The 25301-nt window shown below is 39.9% G+C and overlaps 2 protein-coding genes and 1 long non-coding RNA gene across 9 annotated transcripts in view; 2 read left to right on the top strand and 1 right to left on the bottom strand.

Moving 5' to 3' along the window:
* Positions 1 to 2238, top strand: part of LOC309530855 (cohesin subunit SA-2-like) — a 59873-nt gene extending 57635 nt beyond the window's left edge. For 3 of the 4 annotated variants that reach the window (XM_082220019.1, XM_082220018.1, XM_082220017.1), the window contains 3 exons: positions 567 to 735; positions 1114 to 1195; positions 1603 to 2238. In XM_082220019.1, coding sequence (XP_082076145.1) covers positions 567 to 735; positions 1114 to 1195; positions 1603 to 1611 — 260 coding nt within the window. In that variant the 3' untranslated portion in view covers positions 1612 to 2238. Of the gene's footprint in view, positions 1 to 566; positions 736 to 1113; positions 1579 to 1602 lie in introns of those variants that run through there. The other variant, XM_082220016.1, reaches the window with a different exon arrangement.
* Positions 2239 to 2399: 161 nt separating this feature from the next.
* Positions 2400 to 25301, bottom strand: part of PPP2R3B (protein phosphatase 2 regulatory subunit B''beta) — a 37033-nt gene continuing 14131 nt past the window's right edge. For all 4 annotated transcript variants that reach the window (XM_082220109.1, XM_082220111.1, XM_082220110.1 and 1 more), the window contains 12 exons: positions 16978 to 17163; positions 15644 to 15747; positions 13929 to 14031; positions 13357 to 13431; positions 12214 to 12300; positions 11062 to 11218; positions 9149 to 9197; positions 8705 to 8794; positions 7389 to 7564; positions 6754 to 6872; positions 6537 to 6643; positions 2400 to 3627 (listed from right to left, as the gene is read on the bottom strand). In XM_082220109.1, the coding sequence (XP_082076235.1) occupies positions 3483 to 3627; positions 6537 to 6643; positions 6754 to 6872; positions 7389 to 7564; positions 8705 to 8794; positions 9149 to 9197; positions 11062 to 11218; positions 12214 to 12300; positions 13357 to 13431; positions 13929 to 14031; positions 15644 to 15747; positions 16978 to 17163 (1398 nt within the window). In that variant the 3' untranslated portion in view covers positions 2400 to 3482. The remainder of the gene's footprint in view (positions 3628 to 6536; positions 6644 to 6753; positions 6873 to 7388; positions 7565 to 8704; positions 8795 to 9148; positions 9198 to 11061; positions 11219 to 12213; positions 12301 to 13356; positions 13432 to 13928; positions 14032 to 15643; positions 15748 to 16977; positions 17164 to 25301) is intronic.
* On the top strand, positions 13396 to 15541 carry LOC309530951. Its single transcript, XR_014218988.1, has 2 exons — positions 13396 to 13450; positions 14585 to 15541. It is a non-coding gene; the product is annotated as an uncharacterized lncRNA (long non-coding RNA).

The following is a 25301-nucleotide window of genomic DNA, read 5'->3' as shown; positions in this document are numbered from 1 at the left end:
TATCAGTATCAATCCAGACAGTGAGATAAGATATAAAAAGGGCAGAGAACTATCCTTAGACGTTTCCCAGCAACTCCGTTCTTTCTTTCCCCTGAGTAAGCTAGCCTTTTGTACCCAATGGGCATGCTTCCTTGGTTTTGTTTGCTGCATTTTTAAAAATATACTTTTGCAAAACTCAGGGTTTCCTCAAAGCTGCCGCCGCCTCTGTTTTGGCTTCATAAGCGCAGACATTCTTTCATGAAGATTGGAAATACAAAAGCTTCTGTATCCACCGAGAAAACATTTTATATCCTGGCCCCTGGAAGCAACCCATTCAGCTTTGAACTCTTATATTCTTTCTCCCCTATCATGGCTCCCCACATAAACCCTCTCCTGAAGCTTCGTTGTGGCCGTTGATGTGGTGCAAGGAACAACAGTCAGAAAGGAGAAACTGGCAGCTCCCCTGTGCACAGACTTCCTGGGTAGTGGTTCTAGGAATATGCTTGTCGGTGTTCAGGCATTCTGGCGTGTCCAGTTGTTTGCACTGACTGACATGTAGATGGATGATGGATATAATTTGTTTCCAGGATCCTGCGCCAAAACCAGTCACACTGAGATGGCCAACACACCTTCACATGCCCATTGCCCATCTGACCTCCCTTCCTTGGCGCAGAATAGCAGGAAGAGGCTAAAATCTCATGAGAGTTGTCACCAAGAATATCCATCAGGTCCTGAAAGACTGAAGAGAAAATATAGGTAAGGAATAGGCTTGGGGTTATCTTTGTAACTTGGAATCTCTCACTTGGTTGTAGTTTCTGCAGCACTTAAGAACTGAATCATTTCAACTCAATCTTTACTGAAGCATATATGAAGCTGTTTTGTAGGGTCTGTTTAGCCCAGTATTGTCTACTCCAATTGGCAGCAGCTGTCAAGAGTCTTGGGCAGAGCTCTGGTACGCTGTTCTTTAACTGGAAATGGCAGGGCCCTTCCCAAAGTGTATTGTTAGCCACCAGTTCTTAATTTCAAAAATGAGTTTCTCCATGATTCCTATTAGAAAAGAAGTCTTTTTGGCCTCTAGATTACAAAAACTAGTTTCCCAGGACAGCAGCTAATCTATCTGGCTTCTTGTTTCAGTATTCCAGATGGTGTCAAGGTAGAAAATACAGTAGAGGTTCTGGCTGAAGAGGCTGATATTGATGTTGTTGGTGCTGACCAGGTAAGGATGGCTTTATATTGAGGTTTCAGATATCTTGTTGGTAGTACACACTGGTGGAGTGGGGAAGAATAAGGCTATTGCTCGCAAAGGCTAGCCTTTTCACTTAGCGTCTCAAATCTTGGGAAAACACTCAGTACTATACACTTTTTAATCTGTTGCAGTAATATCTGCCTACTGTTAATGCCTGTTAAATACACACACATAACTGGTAACTCCTAAATTCAAAACCCAATCTGCCCAGCACCACTGTTACCCATTCTTCATTTCTGCTCCGATGAGGAACTGGTGATTGAAAATGCATTTTTAATTAGAAAACATTATTCAAATAGCAATATAACTGCAATTCAAGTTGGCCACAGGGTCTGTACAGAGCTCTGTGTAATAACCTTGATTTGTGTATTATTTAGGAGACGTAAGAAGCAAAGACACTCTGCTTTTTCACGTGAATGAAGAAAAGTACAGGCATTGCAATGGGGGCCACTCCTGGTTAGCTGAAAGCATGACATGGTATGGTTATAATATAACTGAATCATGAGAAAGGTAATGGCCAAAATTACAATAATTTCTTCAGCCAGTGTTACTACATGGTATGCTGTTGTGACTACACTTTTTTCTGCAAACACTTGATTTTCATCTTCGTTTTGCTGAAGTTTCTCTGTCCAAAATGTGACGGCAGATGTATTTGTAGTCAGGGCAACAATGGGAAAACCTACCATATAGTAGCAGAGCAGTATTTTATGTTGGGCCCATGGCAGACCACTTTTGAGACAAGGCTGTTTACTTTTTAACACAGAAGCAGGGTAGTGGGTTTCTGGGGAATAGAGAAAGAGAAACTATTTATGTATGTGGGTGGGGAGGGGGAATCCTTAAAAACACGATTTCTAATTTGTATTTCATATGCTTTCTTGTATACCATGGCAGTCTAATATTGGTACTAGGGTGAAAATGTGCTCTATTCATTGTCACTGAGCTTGTAAAACAGCTGTTTGGTTTCATACTTTTATATTATCATGTTTGCAAAATAAAATGAGTGATTGTTTCAATCTGCCTAATAAGTGAGACATTCTTTTCTTACTGTGGGCAAGTGAAAAAGGAAAGCCTCCTGCCCACAGGCTCCCCTGGCTTATTGTGTGCAAACAGACATCTGTTACAAGCTGCAGTAGTATTAAAAGAGTCTACACAGATGTTGAGGGAAATCAATGAATTTACATATATGAAAAAAACTTTATTTGAAAATAACATATTTAAATGCTTTAAACAGATCTGCACTGCAAACAAGATAGCTTACACCTGTTTTTGTTTTACATGAAAAACAGCAAGAATCTTCCTGGAACACAATATTTAGTTCCTTGTGTGAACGTTGAGATAATTAAGGCACTACAAACCTTATGCTTTTAAAAAACTGGCGTAGCAACTTCTAGCTTGTCCAGAAAAGCCATCACTTCTCAAGGGAAGCATCAAACTGTTCAGCTGCTCTGACACCATTGGTATGAATACTCATGGAATGTGTCATTAGCTAACCATTGAGGAAACACACTAAATGCCCATAACAAGGTTAGTGCACATCACAGATCAAGTAAAACTTACATAAGGTTTAAAAATTGGTTCCTTTGACACAGAATACAACATCCACTGCAGTCAAGTGTGAGCGATAAAAACCATTCTTGCAATGGGTGGCGGTGGGGGTTTAAGTTGAAGGACTAAAAGGAGCACAGTGTGTGTGTTAGTTTTCAGGGCAAGACCACATTTTGCTGCGTGCACCAGCATGTCCAGTGATGCTTTGACCTTCACACACAGCTGTGACATTTTTTCTCTTTGAATTCTGGCAAAGTTATTAGATTTCTGCTGGGAGACCATTATCGCTATAAATGAAAACTAGGAAGAATTCTACTCTTTTTTTTAGAGGAGGGAGGAAGGTACGTTGTAATTCCATAAAGGTAATATAACCTATCTATAAATAAATTAACTATTTTACAGGCAACAATCTAATGAATAAATACAAAAACGTAATTCCATAAAAAGCAACTTTCTTTTTTTCAAGGTATCTAAGGTTGATATTAAATGTTAGTCATACCCAGAGTAAGCCCTTTGACCTTCATGTATAAGACCATTCATTTCAATGGGTCTACAGTGTTTACTTTGAGTGTGACTAACGATAGCTATCATCCAAAATGATTAAAATATTAACTTTGCAGCACAAAGAACTAAGTTTACTTTTTCTGGAAACTAAGCCCTACATAGATTTAGCAGACCTGCTGCAGACGGTCCTTATTTTTATACAAACAATTCATTCAAAATCATCTTCATAGTCATACTCATCTAAGTCAACGTCTGCCAAATGGGAAGGCATATCAAAGAAAGGCCTTTTTTCCATCTGATATTTCAGCACATTGGTCTTCTGATGATCTCCAGGGTTCAATTCCGCTTCATAACTAGGAAAGCAACATAGGAATTAACGAAGAAAGTACATATTTATGGACATACCTTATACTTTATTGCATTATGCTCCCAGCTGATCCATTTTTTGTGATAGCTATGTACCATACTCAATGCATTTTAGGTTAATTACGGTAACTGCTCATCAGTGTTGTTACTCACCATATATACTTGTGTATAAGCCAACTTTTTCAGCACATTTTTTATGCTGAAAAAGCCCACTTACTGTTTGCTGCCGCTGTTCTGTCAAGCGCAGCTCCTGTGCCTGCCCTTGCGAGCGGCAGAGGCTGTTTTCGGCGGAGGAGGAGAAGGAACGAGCAGCCCGAAAGCAGCCCTTTCAGGCTGCTGCTCCTTCCTCCGCCTTTGCCACTGTTGGCATTTCCCACCATAGGCTTATACTCGAGTCAATAAGTTTTCCCAGGTTTTTTGTGGTAAAATTAGGTGCCTCGGCTTATATTCGGGTTGGCCTATACTCAAGTATATACGGCAATTAATGTTTTACATATAATCAGCCTGTAGCCCTGTTTGCACACAAACTCTGGCTTAGTGTTGGATAAGCCTCCATGAGCCCAAACAAAGCATCCATCTCATATGCTCCCCTCCTCTCCTTTCATGCTGCCAAGAGGAAGATTTCTATAAACTTGATTTTCACTTTCAGAGATCCTCAGTTAGCATTATGCACACAGGGGAACATAGTTTAAAAATAAGCAACCCTCAGTTAAACAAGTCCGCTTTCTAAGTCATAGCTTGAAGCTGGATTGTTCCTTGTCAACCACAATCCCCAGTTCATAGGCAACACTAAACTGAGTTTCTCTGTTTTTTTTTTTTTTATAATTTTTTTTATTAGTTTTACAAAAGTTTTTATAACAGACAAACACAAAAAAGAAAACAAACAAACAAACAAGTATAATTTCATAATGTCATTTCATAAACTTCTTTCCTCGGACTTCCCCATACCTCCCCTTTCTGCATCCTCATGTCCAAATTTTATAGCAACTTATAAATGTTTTTTCCAACTCTAATTCGTCATAGTCCTTTCTTATTCTAATCTTATATTACTGCAACCCTTTCTCTCTATAGAATCTCGACATTCTAAACTTCATCAAGTTTATAGTAGTCCTTAAGATAAATCTTGAATTTCTTCCAATCTTCTTCCGCAGTCTCCTTTCCCTGGTCTCGAATTCTGCTCGTCATTTCCGCCAATGTCATATAGTCAATCACTTTCATCTGCCATTCTTCCACGGTGGGTAGATCTTGTGTCTTCCAATACTTTGCGATCAGTATTCTTGCTGCTGTTGTTGCGTACATAAAGAAAGTTCTATCCTTTTTTTGCACCAATTGGCCGACAATGCCCAAGAGAAAGGCCTCTGGTTTCTTAAGAAAGGTATATTTAAATACCTTTTTCATTTCATTATATATCATCTCCCAGAAGACCTTAATCTTCGGGCATGTCCACCAAAGATGATAAAAAGTACCTTCAGTTTCCTTACATTTCCAGCATTTATTGTCAGGCAAATGGTAAATTTTTGCTAGCTTAACTGGGGTCATGTACCACCTGTATACCATTTTCATCACATTTTCCTTTAAGGCACTACATGCCGTAAATTTAATTCCGGTGTTCCACAACCTTTCCCAGTCAGCAGACATAATATTATGACCAATGTCCTGTGCCCACTTAATCATAGCTGATTTAACTATTTCATCTTGTGTGTTCCATTTCAACAGCAAGTTATACATTCTTGACAAATTCTTAGTATTGGGTTCTAGCAGTTCTGTCTCGAGTTTTGATTTTTCCACCTGGAAGCCAATTTTCCTGTCTTGTTTAAAAACCTCCGTTATTTGATAATAGTGGAGCCAATCTTGTACTTTGGGTTTTAGTTTTTCATGGCTCTTTAATTTCAGTTTCTCTCCATCTTGTTCTAAAATCTCACAATACTTTGGCCATCCGACCTCCATATTGACTTTCTTGTGGGCCTTCGCCTCTAAGGGTGACAACCATCTAGGGGTTTTGTTTTCCAACAGGTCTTTATATCTCATCCAAACATTGAACAACGCTTTCCTTACAATGTGATTTTTAAAGGCACTATGCACTTTGATTTTGTCATACCATAAATATGCATGCCAACCGAATGCGTTATTGAAACCTTCTAAGTCCAAGATATCTGTATTCTCGAGGAGCATCCACTCTTTCAGCCAGCAGAATGCTGCTGCCTCATAGTACAATTTTAAACTGAGTTTCTCTGAAAGCAAAACAAAACTCAGGAGAACTGCTCTTGGCTCCATGGGAGGAGAGAGCAGCATATAAGCCCAGCCCTTTGCTGTGCGATGTGAACACTCATCCACATATCGCTAAATCAGAAATGGGGAACCCGTGGTGCTCCAGGTGTTTGCGTCAACTTCTCATCAGGCCACACCAGCATGTCCAAGAGAAAGGAATGATGGGAGATGGATTTTAACAACATACGCAGAGCCCCCCCCCCAAGCTAAACCATGGTTTAGCATTCTATGCGAACACAGCCAATATTCTTAGACATGGCTTTGAAATACTTGCTCTCTCATGTGGCTTTGGAAATAAGCTTGGGCTAGGCTGCATGTGGACTTCCCCTAGAAAAGCCATGGTTGGTACCCAGAACAGGTTTGTGTTTTGTTGCAGGAAGCAAATTCTTCATTAAATAATTATCTTTCCCTGAATTAGTCACTTTGGTCTATCTAAGCCTGAGCTGTGGTAATAAAACCAATCTCTTTTGCTAATATTAAGAGATTCCGTAACTGTGGTTAATAATTATTATAATAATAATACTTGTATTATTTATACCCCGTCCATCTGGGTGGGTTTCCCCAACCACTCTGGGTGGCTTACAGCATCTCTAAAACAAAAACATCAGGCCTTAAAAACTGTACTCACCAATCATTCCACTGGTCACTAACTGCTTCCTCTGCTACTAGGACATCATACTCTTCAGCAGCATATTTTTCCCAATCAGACAGTTCTTGGTTTTCGTTTTCAGTGCCCTAGGGGTATGATCAATGATGCTTATAATACTGAAGAATATTAAATGAAATTATCATCAAGGAGACTGTTAAGCTTATGAACATCAACTTGCGACACTAATTGTTCTTACCCTCAACATAGAAAACTGATCCTTCTGCTCATGGTCTAAATATTTCTCAATGTTGAAAAAGGTGTCAAAAAACACATTTGCCATCTTGCACTTCTTTAAGTCATGAAGAGTTATTTTCCCTGGAAACAGGATCAGAAACAAGGTTTTAAACGTTTGATAAGTTACAGGCTGTGATAGAATTATTTGGAAAACTGAAAAGGCTTATAAATGTTGCTTTTACTGATGAACTAGGACTGATAACCCCTGTGGATAATATATGAGCGATCCCCCAATTAAGATCTGTGGAATAAGTTCTTCTCAAAAATAATGTTTCCTATTACTATTAAAATCAAAACAGTCCCTTTGGAGCTTCTTCCCAAGAGGATGAAGACTCATTATGAATTCTGGGGGTGGGGGTGACAATTCTTATTTTAGCAAGCTTTTGACTCAGTCTGATAACCTGATAATTTTGCCAATTTTCAGGTTGGAAATTACAACTGAAATCCTGTCATAATGCAATTTATCAGATGAATTCTGCCTGCTAAATGTGATAACTAAACCAGAACATTTAGCCAAAGAGACTTCATACATGATTTTATCTTGTTAGCAAAAAGATTGCTGCAGAGAGGCTGTTAAGATGGAAAAGAACCTATCACCTTCACACTCTGGTTTCACAAGATCAAGCATCTGGCAAAGGCAATCTTCAAATGGCAGTGGTTCAATGGCCATATTGTCCAGTTTTTGACACTGCTCTTCATAAAAGTACTGCAGTTCATACATTGACAATACACCATCCCCATCAAGGTCCATGCAGCGAAACCAGTATTCAATGCTGCAAAGAATAATTAAACAATTTAGCACCCAATTTCAAATTTATTTTTATATCCTTTGTTATAACATACAAAACACAAAGGACCTTTTGCAAATGGCTGAGAATTTGTGAAATGCTGAGAACACATGCTGAACTTTTAAACTGCCAACAACACCAGAAGTATTCAGCAGCAATTGCTTGTACTGTATATGAATATTGCTTGGAGTATTACACATGCCATTCATTTTGTTGCTTTGTTGCACTGTCATGGGCCAAGAATTTGGGACACATTGGGTGGAATCCCGTGGGTTCGTCTCAGTGAAGTTGCTCAAGTATAGAGGTATCTGCTAACAGAATACCCTCTCTGATTCTCTCTCTGCTCCTGCAACTCCAGCCCCTGAAACACTCTTCCAGAACAGATTTGTGGGGCATACTGGAGGGGGACATAGTCAGAAATCACATTCTCTGTTGCTGGCTAAACCAGGTGAGGGTAGCCAGTGGGTCTGGTGAGTTAGGGACTTCCCCTGCATACGAAGGGAATTGAGTGGATGAGGAAAACCGTGTTCGAATGGTCAAGAAGGTATTTCTGCATATGCTGCAGAGGGAAGTGAGGGGCAGATGGGGCTTGTCAAGCTGGGAAGGTAGAACATCTGGGAGAAGGAAAAAACTGGTCTTAAACCTCTGCTGCCTTGTGGGATATCTTCGGAAGAAGAAATGGCTAAGGAATAAACCCTACACAAATCCGGATTGGAGTTCCTAAGACAGTTGGATGGCGCCTTGTGTGCCTCTTTCTGGCAACTCCTGCAGCCAAGCTGCTGCCAAACGCACTGCGCCCTAGGGAAGTCACTTTGGTGCTGCTAATGCAATGGTTTGACTTCGCCCCCTGAGGCACACTCCGTTGTTTCTTGAGACAGACAAATACCAACAACATTTCTTACCCTAACCCTCTGGCTCAATGTAGTATGAAATAATTGCACCCCTGACAGCTGGCACCCAGTCTTTCCTTAACACACAAACCTCTTAATTCATTAGTACTGAACGTAAGAAAGATCTATAAAATGAAATTTAATCATCAAACTTTGGTAGCAGCACAAGTCACCTGACCCCATGATCTTGTATAAAACGCCTGAAATTATACTCCTAACAGCTATTTATTCTTACCTGGTTGCAGTCTTTTTATCCTCTTCCGATATTAAAAACCATACAAAATCTGCATAACTTATTTTTCCTTCTTTCTGTGCTTTCTTGCCTCTTTGAGATTCAGGTGATTAAAGCAAAGGGAGAAGAGAAGGTATTAAAAACAGTTTTCATATGTGTATTAGTACTCTAAAACATAACTGTCGCTGTCAGTCATAAAAATGCAGTTGTTGATTGTTTTCTTTATAGTCAAATTGTACTTTTAATATATGGAAAAGAATTTATAAATTAGCCTACAGTTTGTCAATCTTTTTAAAAATGAAGCATTTAGAATAATCAATATTAAGGGAAATTCTGAATCTTGGAAATATGTTTCATATTTATCAGAATTCAGCTGTCCATGTACTTTGCCAATTAATCTTGAAGCATGATGGTTAAATTTAAATTTAATAAGTAAAAAAGAGACACCTTGTTACAGCTCCTGAGAAAATCCTCTCTATCATCCGATTAGATATAGCTGTGAAAGAGCAAAATGATTACAGTCAATATGTTAAAGTTAAATCATACATTTTAAATGTTTCAGAGCTTGTGCATAAACACTTTATTAGAAATACTTCATTCCTTGCCTTATTTATTATTCATTAGATTTCTTACGTGTTCTTCACTATAAGGTCGCAGGACAGGATACGACATTATAAAAAGCCAATATTAAAATTAGTTAAAATAGAGGGCCTGGGTGTCTTATATTTACAAATGTTATTTAAATGCCTGCAACTGAACACATGTGCCTGCTTCTACCTGGACAATTGCCAACCTGAATTTTTGAAAAACATCTTACATTTCTTCTGGAACACATTCATACTCTGGCTTCACTGAACAATTTCCTCCCCACTCCAGCAAATGAAGCCTTAGTTCACCAAGGAATCAACACCTAAGGACTCTGGCCTAACAATCAATACCCACCCAGCAGAGATCCTCTTTGGGTAAAGGAAGTGTGATGTCAGTATGCCCAGTTTGCCCATGGGAGTGTGTGTCTCTCTTGGGGGAGAGGAAACTGCATCCCTCAGGCCTACATGTGTATCACATACTACATATACTGGTATATGCATGGCAAGAACACTGCTCGTGATGTGAAGGGATTCTCATGCCAGGTAAAGAATGCTAAGCATATGAACTGGCCCACTGAACAGACATGGTTCTGTTCAAAATTCTAGCCCCTTCTTAGGTGTGTCTGATTAAAACTTCTTATAAAAGAAACGTTGTTGTTTAGTCGTTTAGTCGTGTCCGACTCTTCGTGACCCCACGAAGTAACATAAATCCAGTTAAATTTTAATTTCAAGTTAATTGTGAGTCTAGAAGGGATAATCGGCACAACGGAAGTGTTAGTTCTGTTAGCCAATCTGGAGGCTTAGCAGTACAGATAAAATGACATATGACAGTGTAAAAGGTATACAGCCCCAAACCTCTTTGATCATAGCTCTTGACTGTGTATTGGTAATTGTCCTCAGGACTTTCATGCACGCATCCTCAGAAGATTGCACCATCATTAAACTAACACAAATGTTCTGCACTGGTACCAGCCAAGCTACTACAATATAGTTGTATTTTACTACCGCAGACTGCCTTTTTATAACTAGTTCCTCAGTAGAAAAGGTTTAAAGCAGATGAAACCCTACAGTTTAGTTCATCTTTCAAATACTTCTCATTCCGTGTGGACTTCAGCAAAATCTCCGATACAGCACCGAAAAGGAAATTATTAACACTATAGATATGGTAAACACTAAAAAGAGTCATATAGCAAGCATCACACAGAAGTGGCATAAGAAAGCACATATTGATTCTGAGTACTGTGTGTGCAGGAGAAGCTGGCTCCCAGTCTACAGGAATGTTCCTCAGATATGCTAAAATACACAGAGTTTTTACACATGTAACATCCAGGTCTACAGACTATTATTTTATGTATTTGAAAATTTAATGGAATGAACTATGATCAAAGATTAAGGATTGGCTTGCTACAAATATGGATACTTTCACAGAAGCAGTTTGTAAGGTGGGGGCAGAGTCACTATGCTGGCTTCACAGCAAGTGGGTTGCTGTTGCTTACCAAAAAGGAGACACAGTGGGGAAGTCAGCATCGTGCAAACGCACTGTCAGAAACAACAGAATGGCTCTGCTGGTGTGTTTGCACTGCATCGGCCTCTCCCCTCCAAATAAGCAACAGCCACCTATCTGCAGGGAAGCTAGTGTAGTGGCTGTGCCCCACCTGGCTGGCAACTTCTGTGCTGTCATAGAAGAGCATAGGATATCTTCCAGCTTTGCAGACTCATAAATGTACTCTCATGCACTATCCAAAATGAACTGAATTGTTCCATTTGTCATACCATGGTCACTATGCCGAGCTAAATCCTTCGGATCAATATAAAGGTCATGGTCTGTATCCAGCTCCCAAAATTTGCAGTAGATTACATAGAAGTGCTCATATGAAAAGTATTCTGTCAGCTGGTTAATATCTACTTCCTCTTCCAATAATGCCACATTCTATTGATAAAAGAGAGGAAGTTCCGTATTAGCAGTTTGTAGAATTCAATATCTTAAAGGCCCCACTGAGTTCTATACCAACAACTTCTCAAAGTTCTAAATCTAACAGGGAACTGAGGTTTAGTCAAAACTGAAAACAACTTTTACTTGTCTCCTCCCATGTGCATCGAGGAAGCATGCAAACCTGAAGTTCATCTGCAATGGTGTAAATCATGATTTTAAACTACTGCCTAAACTGTGCTTAACAGTTCTGTGATGAAAAATATGATCTTACTTAAATAAATATGGCACAACCTCCTGCAGCAGGCTTTCAACAAACCAACGTAAAATTCAACTGGAACATTATCAAATCGCAAGCATTAAGCCTTAGTGGCTAACTGCAAATAAAAATATTCCTGAACAGAATTAAGATCCACAGGGGGAAAAAACAGTTTACCCTCTAAACCAGTGGTTCCCAAACTTACTTGGCCTGCTATCCCCTTTTCAGAAAAATAAAATAAAATACTCAGCACACCCCTGGAATTCTACCTTCTTTGAATGAACAAACAGAAATATGCAGTGACAAATTTGCATTATTTTATGTATCTATATAAATAGGCAGCCAAGCTGCAATCCACTTCCTGGGTGAAGCCAAAAAGGGTTCACCCAAGCCCAGGAAAACCCCTCACCTCCAGCTCAACCGCTGGGTCCAGGGGAGGAATTGTTGCCGTTCTGCAACAGAGCCCAATCTGGCAGTTAGCGTTATTACACAACAGATGAAACATGTATGAACGGTTTTTCAAAATGTTCTTTATGCTTTCATTGCCCCCCTCCCCACAATTGCACCCAAGGCTGCTAGTGCCCCCCTGGATAGTTCCAGCACCCTCCAAGGGTATTGCCCACTTTGGGAAACACTGCTCTAAACCATCTGGCGCTCATTGATTTCAGTGCCCTCTATTTAAACAGTTAACATATAAAGGCTTATGTTGTTATTCACAAAACTACACAGATCATACCTGTAAAAAACTGCTTTTTCTGAGTTCGTTACAAGTGATCCTTCCTGACCAGGATCTGTTTACTGTATAAAATATCCTTTGTATTACCTGAAACATAAAAATAAAGCATGACTGATGCACCAACTGCATTCATTCAAATAGCCTGAGTACTTAAGTATGATATAAATACTCCTTCAATTTATCTGGCTTGAAATCTTGACAGATCTTTCGGGCTTAATCTATAGCCACTGTGCTTTATCCTTCTCCAAATCCCTGCTTTCTACATTCTATAAGCTTTAAAAGGCTTGTACTTACCTAAACAAAGCTGAGAAAACTTTCAGTGGGATATTTGATGGAATTCAATGTTGCACTAATTATTATTTTACTATTAAGCTGTCTGTCAGTATGCTTATTACTATATTTTTATTACGTTTTGATCATTGATGTTTTGTAATGTGTTTCTAATGCCCTGAGATCTTTTGATAAAGTGTGGCATATAAATGGAAGTGGTAGCAATAATAGTATTATATGTGATGGTGGCAAACTCATGTTACTCAATTCAAATAGTTTCACTAATTTAATGGAGCTTTACCCTGCTACACACACACACACACACACACACACACCTACACCTCATCGGCTCTGAGGGATCAGGAGAACTCACAGAACAGCAGGGGAATGAATATCGTTTTGACTGGTGAGCAGAAATGCTTGTGCTGGCGGAATGATCATATTCTAACAACAGTCTACTCCCCCACACTTTCACTTATTTCAATTATTTAATAGCCATAGGCCTGGGTAAAGAGGAATATTTTTGCCTGGCATCTAAAGACATGTAATGATGGTGAAAGGTGAGCCACTCCACAATCAAGGAGTCACCACAGAAATGGCCCATTCTTTTGTTACCACCCCTCAAACCTATCTGGGAGGGAGGTGGGCATAGAAAAGAGCCTCAGGATCTGGGTTGGTTTGTATGGGGAGAGGCAGCCCTTAAGGTATTGAGGTCCTGAGCCATGTAAGGCTTTATAGGTCAACACAAGCCCTTTGAATTGAGCCCAGAAACTAATTGGCAGCCAGTGCAGTTGTGCCAGGATTGGTGTTATATGCTCAAATCGTTCTAGACTGGCCCCAAGAAAAAACAAGCTTTATATACAAGTCACTTACTGTTGTAATATACCGAGAATGAAATTCTGATGCTTCTTTTAGGAAGACTAGACTGGGATGACTATTGACCACATCCTAAGAAAGAAGCACAAAGGTTAGAAGCATGTTGTTGGTACTTAAGCACAATGTCTTAACTTATTTGAAAAGTAGGTTTCATTTTTAGGAAGAAAAAACAGAATTCTAATTTTAGAAATAATATGCAAAATTCCAGTTATTTGGGAAAAGGGTTTTTCTCCAGAGAGAAAGCAGTAATGGAGGAAAACAGTTTGGAGGAGGAGGGAAGACAAGCATGGATTCAGAGTAGGGAGATGGGCAAATGCACATATGTAATCTGAATGCAAGCTAGAAGAGGAATAAGCAAGGCTTCAGAAGGCTATGGAGGCAGAATGGCCTTCATATCAACTTTGGGTGAGAAAATTAGCACTGATTCATTTTCACCATGTTCTAGTAATCAGGCTGCCTAGGAATGGCTTGAGCTTTTTGATCTTTCAGCTTGTGTGTCATTGAGATGGCAAATAAGGGCTAGTCGTGTTTATTTCTTTTAAAAAGAATGAAAAGAAAGTGCAATTTACTTGTAAAAATGGAATGAAGTCTTCTTGTACCAAATAGTTACATCCAGGGCTCTTGAGAAGATGAACAAACTTGGAGGCAGCATCATGGCAAGTCTGTAGAATCCTGAAATGCATAAGTAGTCTAATGTGACATGCATATTAAGTTAAATGCCCTGTGAGTTGTTTGCAATGTAGTACAGTCATACCTTGGATCTTGAACGCCTTGTGACTCGAATGTTTTGGCTCCCAAACACCACAAACCCGGAAGTGAGTGTTTGCAAATGTTCTTTGGAAGCCGAACATCCAACACGGCTTCCGATTGAGTGCAGGAAACTCCTGCAGCTAATTGGAAGCCGCGCCTTGGTTGTCGTACGTTTTCAGAAGCCGAATGGACTTCCAGAACGGATTCCACTCAACAAACAAGGTACGACTGTACTAAGTTAAAGCCACTTAGCAATATACTTGTGCTGGTGGAACATGGTTGCACAAAGGAAAGCAAAAGTACATTACCAAAGAATGTTGCACAAGAACAGTCAGCTGTTGTGTAGGGGGAAACACAAATTCCCTTGGAGATTATTGTGCAACAGATTGAGCAAGAATCATCTGCTGCACAACAAGCTTCTGCTAGTGCAACTGTTGCACTGGATTTCTTTGTAATGCAACCTGTTTTTCCCCAGCAGGAGATCTGCTCAAATTGTATGCATAGGAATTAATGAAATCTCTGATCTAGAGGTGGCTAAACTGTGATCCCTTGGATACTGCTGGACTACAATACACATCATTCCTGACCACTGGCAATACTGGCTAGGACTGATAGTCCTACAACACCTGGAGGGCCCCAGGTGAGCCACACATGCTCCAATCATCTCCTACATACCCAACCAATCACTGCATTCTGCACAAGGACCTCTTGCAGATAGCATCCTATCAGGAGGTCTATTCCGCACAATGTTAAAACCGAGCCTTTCCTGTGGTGGTCCTTATCCTTTGCATATCAGAGAAGGGCATCCTCTATTGGCTTTTTGGTGCCTGCTAAATACATTTCTCTTTCCACAAGCCTTTTAAAATATTTTTCTAGATGGTCCCTGCCCTGGATCTGGATAGATTTTATATATGCACTATTGTTTCAATCTGATATATATACTGTAGTGCTTTATTTCTGGAAGGACATAGTGGTATGCATACCCCTAAACATTTTGTGAATCTTTGTACTTTTGTCCATTTACTGTATTTATTTCCCCCGATTTGAACTATAAAATGGTGATTTTCTTGAGTCAAAACGAGAGTACCCCTAAACATTTTTTAAAGGAAAAAAGCACTGGGCAAATGTTTTTACATGCACAACTGTTTTATATATGTCATTCTATTGCAATGCCTGAAATAACTATTAATAATAATAACCCTAAATTTCTTAAATTGCCATATATGCACCCATCAAATGTTAGGAATCTAGCAGGCTTAAAAGAGTTACTGTTCAAACCCAGCAATGCCTTTATTTATGAACCTTTTCAAGCATCTTATTTTTCCTTCTCTTTTTTAAAAACTTCACTTTGAAATGGCATGGTTGTTTTACACCAAATTCAAATATACATTTTTGGGATGGGGGAAGAGGATAATAAATATTTTAAAACTCTTGCCATGTTCCTTATTCTAATGCTGGGTTTTTTCTAGGAAAGTTATTCAGTTAAACCATTTAAAACATGATGAAATGGCCTTGCTAAATAAATCATACTTACTTTCGCCACATTGCAACAAATTTATGAACCGATACAAATCCTGTTCGTTCTCCTCCAGCACAAAAAAATAGTGGACCTTTCCAATATAGAGGACATTCACAAGCCTAGAGTTAATCAAAAGCAAATTTGAGGATTATTCTTTTAGAACTGTCAGGCCTACTAGAATGCCAACATTTTGGAAAAAGGAAAGTAACTTTCATTTTTATTGCACTATTGTAAGCATCAAAGTACATTGTTTAACTTATTGAGTGAAATGCTATACTGCCCTAGATGCCATACAACCTTATTTATACTTATTTCAAATTTAAGTCGAAACCTTAGGCTCATTAAAGGATGTTTCTGGCAAAAACGCCACTTGTAGCATGCAAGGTCTTGCTGGACTGAATCCTATCACTTTTTCCTTTACTTCTCTTTAAATACAGTGGTACCTCTGGTTACGAACGCTTCAGGTTATGAGCTCCGCTAACCCGGAAGTAGCTGCTCCTGGTTGTGAACTCTGCCCCAGGATGCGAATGGAAATTGCATGCCGGAGGCCCCATTAGCGAAAGTGCACCTCATGATAAGAACGCTTTCAGCTTAAGAACGGACCTCAGGAACAAATTAAGTTTGTAACCAGAGGTACCACTGTACAACTCTTTCCATAGGAAAATCTGTTATTGTCAGCCTCTCTATTGCATAAATAACTTTTACAGACTGTCAGCGAACCTTAACTCGCTGGAGAGATCCTTAAGGCACAATATGTTTAGGTCAATTCTGTGACTACACTGATGACACAAAGCCTAACTGTGCTCAGCCATTTACAGTTCAACCTGGTGAATAATAATAATAATAATAATAATAATAATAATAATAATAATAATAATTTATTATTTGCTTCCCCAGACACTCTGGGTGGCTTCCAATAAAGATTAAAAATACATTAAAATGCACCATGCAAGAAAGAAACTGCTACTGTATATTTGGCAAGTCTTTGTGATTCAGGCCATTTTCTCATATGCTGCTAGTGGCATGCAAGCCACTTCCTTGAGGTGAGAGCCTGTATCAGTATAGCAGATGAGCGGCTGGTGAGGAGTACCACCTCCACCAATGAACCCACACAGTGCCAACCATCCTGCTGCCTCATCCCTCCCCCTCCTGGTAAGTGGCAGTTACTCCACCATTATGGGCAGAGGTAGGTCCCACTTAAAAATTATTTTCTCCTTTCCAAATAATATACTAAGGATACAGCCCTATGGACACACCTAGGATTGCACTGCACACACTTCAGTATATTTGATGTTCTTCATGACTTCATATCCTTCTGGGCAAGAAAAAGAGAAACCAGTTGGGCTCACCTTTGCAACTTTACCCATATCTTCTAATGTTGCTCTCTCATTTGGAAACTGAGCAAAAGTTTTCTCTATCTTAGTAATAACACTATCTATGTTCACTTTTTCTTTCGGACATCCTTGAGGAAAATAAAACGTTGGAATGGTTTGGCTCAGAGACGGTGTCAAAGGTTCTTCTTTCTTTGACTGAACCTATAGAAAAAGGAAAAAATAAACTTTAAGGCATAAACTAAAATAGGCATCTTGACAGTTTTGTCTCCAAGTCTTTAAATGTACACTTAACAATCCTACCACTGTACATTTGTATGGTAATATAGGAATAACACTTAAACTGGTGGGAAGGAAATGAGAGATTTTTCTGAAGCCTAACAATGAAAGTCACTATTCTTTAAATTTGTGATAGAAAAAACTGCCTTTTGCCTTATAGCCTCCTCTCACGCTTTTGGAAATGGGTAACAAAACATCTGCAATCGCTCAAAGGTTAATCTATTATTGGAACCAACATTACCAAGTAATCACTAGCAGATAATGAACAGTTTTGCTAAATGTGTCAAGACTACACTATAATTTCCAGTTGTTTAGCAAGTTCTTTTCCAAATTCAAATGGGGAGAACAAGGGGTGTAAAGTGATACTGCATCCTTGGAAGAAATGAGGGGGCAGCTGTTGTTGTTTTTTTAAAGGCTCACTTTAAAGAGGGGAAGAAATCGCATGTCAACATATGTATAGATGTGACTATTAGTCAAAATAAAAAAAGAGCAATAGCAGTTTTTAATGAGCAACTTAATAAAAAGTTGCTTTTGGTAAACCAGGATTTATCTTTTATTCATATTGCTGTCTGGAAATATGACAGCATACAGCAAAAGGAACAACAGATGGAATAAAACTGAGAAATGCTACACCAAGGCTGCAATCTTATACACCTGGGAGTAAGTCCCATTGAACTCAATGGGACTTGTTTCTGAATAGACATGCATATGATTGCACTATAAAATAGAATTGCATACTGTTCTGAAAAGTTAGCTTCACTTATAAACAAATATTATAGATCACCACATCTCAAATAAGGTATCAAGGCACTATACAACAGAATATGCAAGCACAATAAAACATGCACCATAAAACAATACAAACAATGGTAAAAATGGCTGGTTCTTCTTGAAAAAGTTATGCCTGAAGAATCAGCATGGAGCCAGCAACACTAAGTGTCCTACTTCTAGTTGAAGCCATTTGGGCTTCTGAAGCAATCAACAGTGCTCCTCTGTGTGATAAAAGTGACTCAGCTGGGATATCATATAAGGGCTCAGGAGGTCCTTAAGATATCATGGACCTAATTTGTTCAGGGCTTTGAATATTAATATGAGAACCTTGAGCCTGGCCCAGTTGTATATGGTGCAGATGTTTTAGCAAAGGTTTGTTGGCCGTATGCCCTCATCAACCGTTTAGCTGGAACTTCTGGTTCAGACTCATGGGGCAACCTTGTATTGCAGCAGTCTTGAGAGTACCATGCGTAGACTACAGTGCTCAGACTACCTCAATCTAGATATGTCTGTAGCCAGCATACTAGACAAAAGGCACTAGTAGTCACAGAGGTCATTCAGGTCTTTAAAGATGCATCTTGGAGTAGCCACATATGTGCTCCTTCAGAGGAAGTACAACCCAGTCCAAAACAGGCAACTGGCCTATCTTCTGGCATAAGACCATCTACCTAAAGAACCTCCTTCTCTGGATTCAAATTCAGTTTATTGGCCTTCATTCAGTCCACGACTACATTCAGGCACTGGCCCAGGGCTTACACAGCAACTCCTGAGTCAAGTGTTCTGTAGGAACATACGTTAAATAGCACTGGACACAAAATAATGCCCTGTGGAATACTATATTAAAAGTACCAGGAGGCCAAAGAGCACTTCCACAATGGTATTCTCTGGATTCTTCTTTTTTTACTCTCTGGATTCTCACAGGTAGGAATGGAAGTGCTGTAATACAGTTGGCCCAGTGGTATTGAAAGCCACTGAGTGACCGAGAAAGAACTGCACCTAAGATTTCAGATTAAAACCGCAGAGTGGAAGGAAAGGAAGAACCTTTTCTGCCGCTCCACTTCCAGCTACTCCATGAAGACTAAAGAAGAGACCCTTTTAAGAATATTACGGGGGTGGGCAGGGGAAGGACTAGACCATGTGAAAAATGAACATAATATTTTAGCTGCAGTCATTTTCAGCTTTGTATTCTTGTTATTAAAAAGTGTGCCTAGACATTCTGTTGTTGTGCCTATAACCTTGGTTTAAGATGCCATTTAGCACCTAGCTTTCATATCACAGTTTCTAACACTGCCCATACCTAAACAGCTCTGCAAAAATGTCTGAAACAGCCAAGCATAGGCAGAGTGCTGTGGATTCACATTACTGAAGAAGAGTACTGGAATTTGTTATTGGCTGAATAATTCTGCACTCTGAAAGCTCCAGTTTGATTTTTTTTACAGTTTGAAGCCTTGCTGGATGGATGCCAAGGCAGGCTCAGAAATATGTGGGCGCTTTATCTTGTGCTGGGGTGGGGGAGGACAACCGTATTTCCAATAGTGAAGGGTCAGAGCTTCAGTGCTCTTCATAGCTAATTCCCTACCCTATGACTAATAGGGCCATAAATTATACAGATTGCAGGGGTTAAACTTTCTTGCCACATAATATTGGTATACATACTGCTACATTAGTGTATACCCACCAAATGGCACAAATCTTTCAGCTAAGAAATGAAAACTGAAGTTTGCAAAACAGCTCACTACAAGAAACTTCATGACAACAAAAAACAGCACTAACACACCATACAATTTAAGCTTGTAAGCACTAATTATTTTCTACTGCAGCCAAATGGAGGACAGCAGAGTGTAACATGTTAAGCCTTTAGATTTGGGAAATGTTGATTATATTTAGCATTCCCTTCTTTACAAAAGTACTTTGCTCTTTACATGTTAGGCTTGTGACAGCTAAACACGACCACCAGCTGTTTGAGGAAACACAAACATTGCCATCAGCAGATAGTAAGCCCTTCGGTAAGCACCTTTTAGAGTTTGAAGTAGATGATATATGCTGACACATTTTTACTCCAAAGATGCAGAGAAATGATGACCAAAAGGGGTGCACAAGCATGCACAATGAAAAATTGCTTTGGTATATGGTATATGGTATATGGCAAGAGCAGAATGAAAGTAATGTGTTCCTGGCATTGAGCAACTGGGATAGATTAGGCATTCTGCTGGTTTACCAGCCACCTCGCTGCATAGTGATCTCAGTGCCTGAGGTGACAAAGCTAGTCTCATAGGCAGTGTTGAGGACTCCCAGACTGCTGGGTCTGGAGGACTTCAACATCCATGCCGAGGTGACTGGCTCTGGCCCCTAACGTCACTGGCCCAACATTTGTGGCAGGCCACCCTCTGGGCCAGGGAGGTGATTAATGCCTCCTTGTGAGAGGCGGTGACCCCTACCTGCTTGAAGGAGGCAGCAATAAAACCAATCCTCCCTGCATTTGGAAAATCTTAAGAAGTAACTATCAGTCAGTTGCCAAGCTCCCCTTCTTGGACAACATTATTGAGCAGGTGGTCATGGACCAGATCCAGGTGCTCTTGGAGGAAAATGATGTTCTAGATCCATTTCAATAGGGGTTTAGGCCCGGTTTGAAACATAAACTGCTTCAGTTGCCCTGAATGATGATCTCTGTTGGAAGAGAGTTGGGGATAATATGTCTATTTCTCATCCTCTCAGTGGCTTTCGATACTGTGGAATCCTTCTGGAGTGGCTGTCTGAGTTAGGTGGCACTGCTTTGTGGTGGTTCCAGTCCTACTTGGATGGTTGTTTCCAGAGAATGATGCTTGGGGAATGATCTGTGGGCCTGTGCAGCCTTCAATGCGGGGTTCCTCAGGGTTCAATTTTATCCACTATGCTGTTTAACATCTACATTGGGTTATCCAGAGAAGACTGAGCCACTGTTAATGAGCAGTTCCCTAGGAGGTTTTGTTGGGGTCACACTACCACTGAAGGAGTGGGTATGCAGCTTGGGAGCACATCTGGATCCTTAACTGTCGCTTGAGGCTCAGGTGACCTCAGGGATGCGGAGTGCCTTCCATTAGCTTTGGCTAGTGGCCCAGCTGTGCCCCTATCTGGAAAGGTATAGCCTAACTACTGTCTATGCTCCGGTAACCTCTAGCTTAGACTACAGCAACGTGTTATAAGCAGGGTTGTCTCTGAAGACTGTTTGGAAACATCAGTTGGTGCAGAATTCAACAGGCAGGTTGCTTACTGTGGCAAGATGGTTTGAGCATATTACATGGATCCTGGCCCGACTGCACTGGCTGCAGTGTTGGTTTTGTCCTATAAAGGTCAAAGTGTTGGTTTTGACATATAAAGCCTTAAATGGCTCAGGACCACCTCTCCCTATATGAACTGACCTGGACCCTACAATCATCATCTGAGGCCCTCCTTCATGTGCCTCCTCCATGAGAGGTCCAGAATGTAGCAACACAAGATTGGGCCTTTTCGGAGGTGGCTCCCCATTTGCTGAATGCTCTCCTGAATGCTTTTGTTTTATTATGTATTTTGTGTTCTCATTTTGTATTTTTATGTTGCCAACCACCCTGTGATCTTCAGATGAAGGGCACTAAACCAATTTAATAAACAAACAAAGAAAGAAATCAATAAATACAAAAAATGCTAAAAAATAGACCATGTATACTTATGAGCTGCATAACATGCAACTTCTATTGCACAGGCTTGGAGCAACATTATATCAAAAACAGATTATTATTAGGACACTCAGTCTTGAATCAAGTTTAGATTTGGTGTCAAGAACTTCACAATATAATAACTTTGTTCAAATATTGTACATTACTCTTTTGCCAAGGGACAACACTGTAGATGTTCTTTGTTTTAAATGTCCACAACAGAAAATACTGTGAGGTTTCAACAAAAAATTTCCTTCAATTATTTATGAGCTCTGATAGCAGCAAGATTCAGCCTGCACACATCTAAACAATTGTTTCTTCACAACAGCCACCACAGAGAGTGAAACTTGTTTTCTGACCAGTTATTACTCAGGTGTGGAGGGAGAGAAAAGTGTACTACTGATTCAAGTGAATGTACTCCAGCATGAATCTGAAGACTTAGACTCATGTTTTGAGTTAGAAAAAAAGAGGTCTGCATTCTTACAGGAAGGCATGCAAGAGTACAATGCCGAACAGTGCTCCTCACACATTCTTTGTTAGCCATTGTGATAGTATTGGCAGGCAACAGAGACTGCAACAGCACTTTATATTATAACACATTCTGCTCTTTCCTAAGAAAATCTTCGGGTCTGTTAAAGCACATTAAAAAAAAAGTAACTTTAAATGACACCTCTACTCAGAGATCTGCACTGGTTGTTACTGGGCCAGGTTCAAGGTCTTGGTGTTAGTATATAAAGTGCTTAACAGCTTGGGACAAGTTTACTTGCAGGAGTGCCTTATCCCATATATGCCCACTTAACCGCTTCAAAATGTGGAACTGGCACGGTTATAGGTGCCACGTAATACTAGTTCTGCAGTAAACAGTAAATAATAATCCTATTTACTTAAGAAATGCTTCACACACTACACAGTTTACTGGCACAAGCAACGGGTAATTCAGAGATTCTCACACACAGCACAATCCTACACATGGCTACTCAGAAGTCCTCCTACTGAGTTCAACATGGCTTGCTTCCAGGTAAACAAATGCAGGAGTCCAGCTTAAAAACAATTCCAGAAAAGATGAATAAAGTAATGGCAATGCTTGTAGTGCAACTACCCACTTAGTCCAGCCCAGTAATTAAAGTTAATGGTCTAGACAAGGGCAGAAAGAAGATAGAGCAGGATCAATGGCAGATTTCTGGTGATGTGTAGTACAGTGGGCAAGTGTTCTGGTTTCAAGTGCTTAACAAAAAAAACCTTAAAAGTATGTATTGCTTGAAACAAAGTTGGGGGAAACTCAGTGACCTCAGTTTTGGGAATGCAAACTAATTCCTGGTCCAAGCATATGTTCAGAGGCACTCTGTTCTTTAATTATATGTCTGCCCTTCTGAACCAATTTTTGCACCAATATCTGACTGAATGGCCTCATGGTACTAGCAAAAATGAAGTAAATCCCCACAAGTCTGGAGTTTCCCAACTCCTGACCCAGGCAACAAGTTGAAATAGCATAGATGAGGGAAGAGTTGCTAGAAGATGCAGAAACAATATACAGTAATTAATTTCGAGTGAAAAATAGCCTTTCATTCAGAAATTTGGAAGAAAAAACCACAGGCAAATGTTCACTGACATTAGATCAATAGTTATTATATGAAAGACAAATATAATGATTTTTTTTAAAAAAGTTAAATAAAAAGGTTTTGAGACCCTGCAACTCAATAACATGTTACCTCCTAACGTCAGAAATATTTCTTGACTACATCTTTGTATTTAAGAGAGGTGGTTCTTACAACAGCAGAAGGGACAGTTGCCCAATATATTATGAGCTTGCAGGTCTATATTTATATTAAGAGTTTGTGGTTGCAACACACATACGCCCAAGCAAAACCTGAAAATGGGCTATTTTTACATCTAGCGATCAGAATCTGGGGTATGAAGGTGACCTCATAAGAGAGGCCAGCATTCCAGCACAGGGCAACCCAAAGCCACAAGTGGGAGGGATTGTCAAGCTACAAGCGTTTGATTGCCTCTTTGCACATTTCAAGCTGTGGCTTCAGAGGAAAAAAGGGGTAGGAGCATCTCACTCTCTACCTCATGCATATATATAATTATATATACACAAGGCCACATTACATATATATGCTACATACACACACCTCTTTCTCTTCCACCTTAAAATATTTGAAGCACAAAGTAGCTCAGTGGTGCAGTAAACAGATTCAAAAATGTTTCAAGCTTCCTAACAGAGGAACACTGGACTTCTTTTAAAAGGAAACTTCCTTCACACTCGAAAAGAAAAGAAAAGAAAAAAGAAAAGCAAAGCTGATTGTCCTGCAAGTTCTTAATCAGAGACTGCAGGGAGGACACTCACAGATGGTGGGCCCTACTGGATGGACTCCTCCCACAGCAAGAATTCACTCCATGCTTGACTTAATCTACACTATCACTCCAGAAACTGGAGGTAAGTAATTGCACTGAGGTTCTGGTCGATGGACCCATGTACTGGATTAAGCCATATCCTAAAAGCACTTTCCATTAAATCACAGCAGCTGAAAGTACTCCTAGCATATTTCCAGCAACATGCTACTGAAATCTGAATGTCGTGGAAATGCTACTTCATCAGAACAAAAAGTTAGTTCTCAAGTAATCAAGGAGTAACACTCGCATATTTTTAAAAAATCAGGAAAGGCCCACAGAATGATGTGATTTTCCTCTCTTCCTCTTTTCATGAAGGTGAAAGAAAGTAGCAAAAAAAATCCCACAGTATTGTGCCTCTTGCATAAAATTTGTAAACTTTTGCTGCCTGTTGTCAGTAGCTAAGGATCCAGAATGGAAGCAGGCTGTGGAAATCCACTACTGCGCCTTGAATAACAATCATTCAGCAATGAATACCACAGCTCGCTTATTTCTATAAACATTATTTGCCCCGTCAAGAAGTGTTACTAGTCTCTTAAGAGACTCAGAGCAAAGGCTCAATAAATGAATTTGCACGTTAGCTTTTATGTGTAGATGCAAATTTGAGATGGCTCCTGCTGTCCCATCATAGTTTGGTGTATGCTAGGAGTGGGGGTAGACAGAGGCAGAGAGGATTTTCTGCACCCAGTACACTGCAATGTGGGTTGGACCCTCTGTCCCAACCACACAATCTTTGGCAAGGTCTGCTGCTATCAATACTAATTAAAACTACAAGTCTTGTCCTACATGTAACTTGACCCCCTTGACCCTCTATCACACATATACATCCTTCCTCACCCAATCCAGTCACTGCATATATTTACAACTACCCTGCCACTAGCCGATTATTGCTCACACATGACAACCAGCAATAATAGATTGACACAAGAAAAAGAATATACACATTAACAGTTTTCTTCAGATGGTGATGACAGATAACAGGCTACAAGAAAATTATTAGCTCATGTTCACCCAATAAACTTCCTGCTTACTACCCCCCACCATTCAGTGTGCTGTCCTCCCCACTCCATAGTCACTCCCCTCCCCACACCTTGTAGCTTACTGAGCACAAGTGGGAAGGGCTTGCCTCCCCCCTCTTCTCCTTTGCTTACAGGATGGCTAGGCAAGCCAGAAAGTGCAACACCAGTACTCCCCAACTATCTATCTTAACTTGTCCAGAATGCCCTA

This window comes from Podarcis vaucheri, assembly GCF_965113315.1.
Source record: "Podarcis vaucheri genome assembly, chromosome: 4".
In the NCBI taxonomy this organism is placed as follows: domain Eukaryota; kingdom Metazoa; phylum Chordata; class Lepidosauria; order Squamata; family Lacertidae; genus Podarcis; species Podarcis vaucheri.
This window is presented reverse-complemented; position numbering and strand designations above follow the sequence as displayed.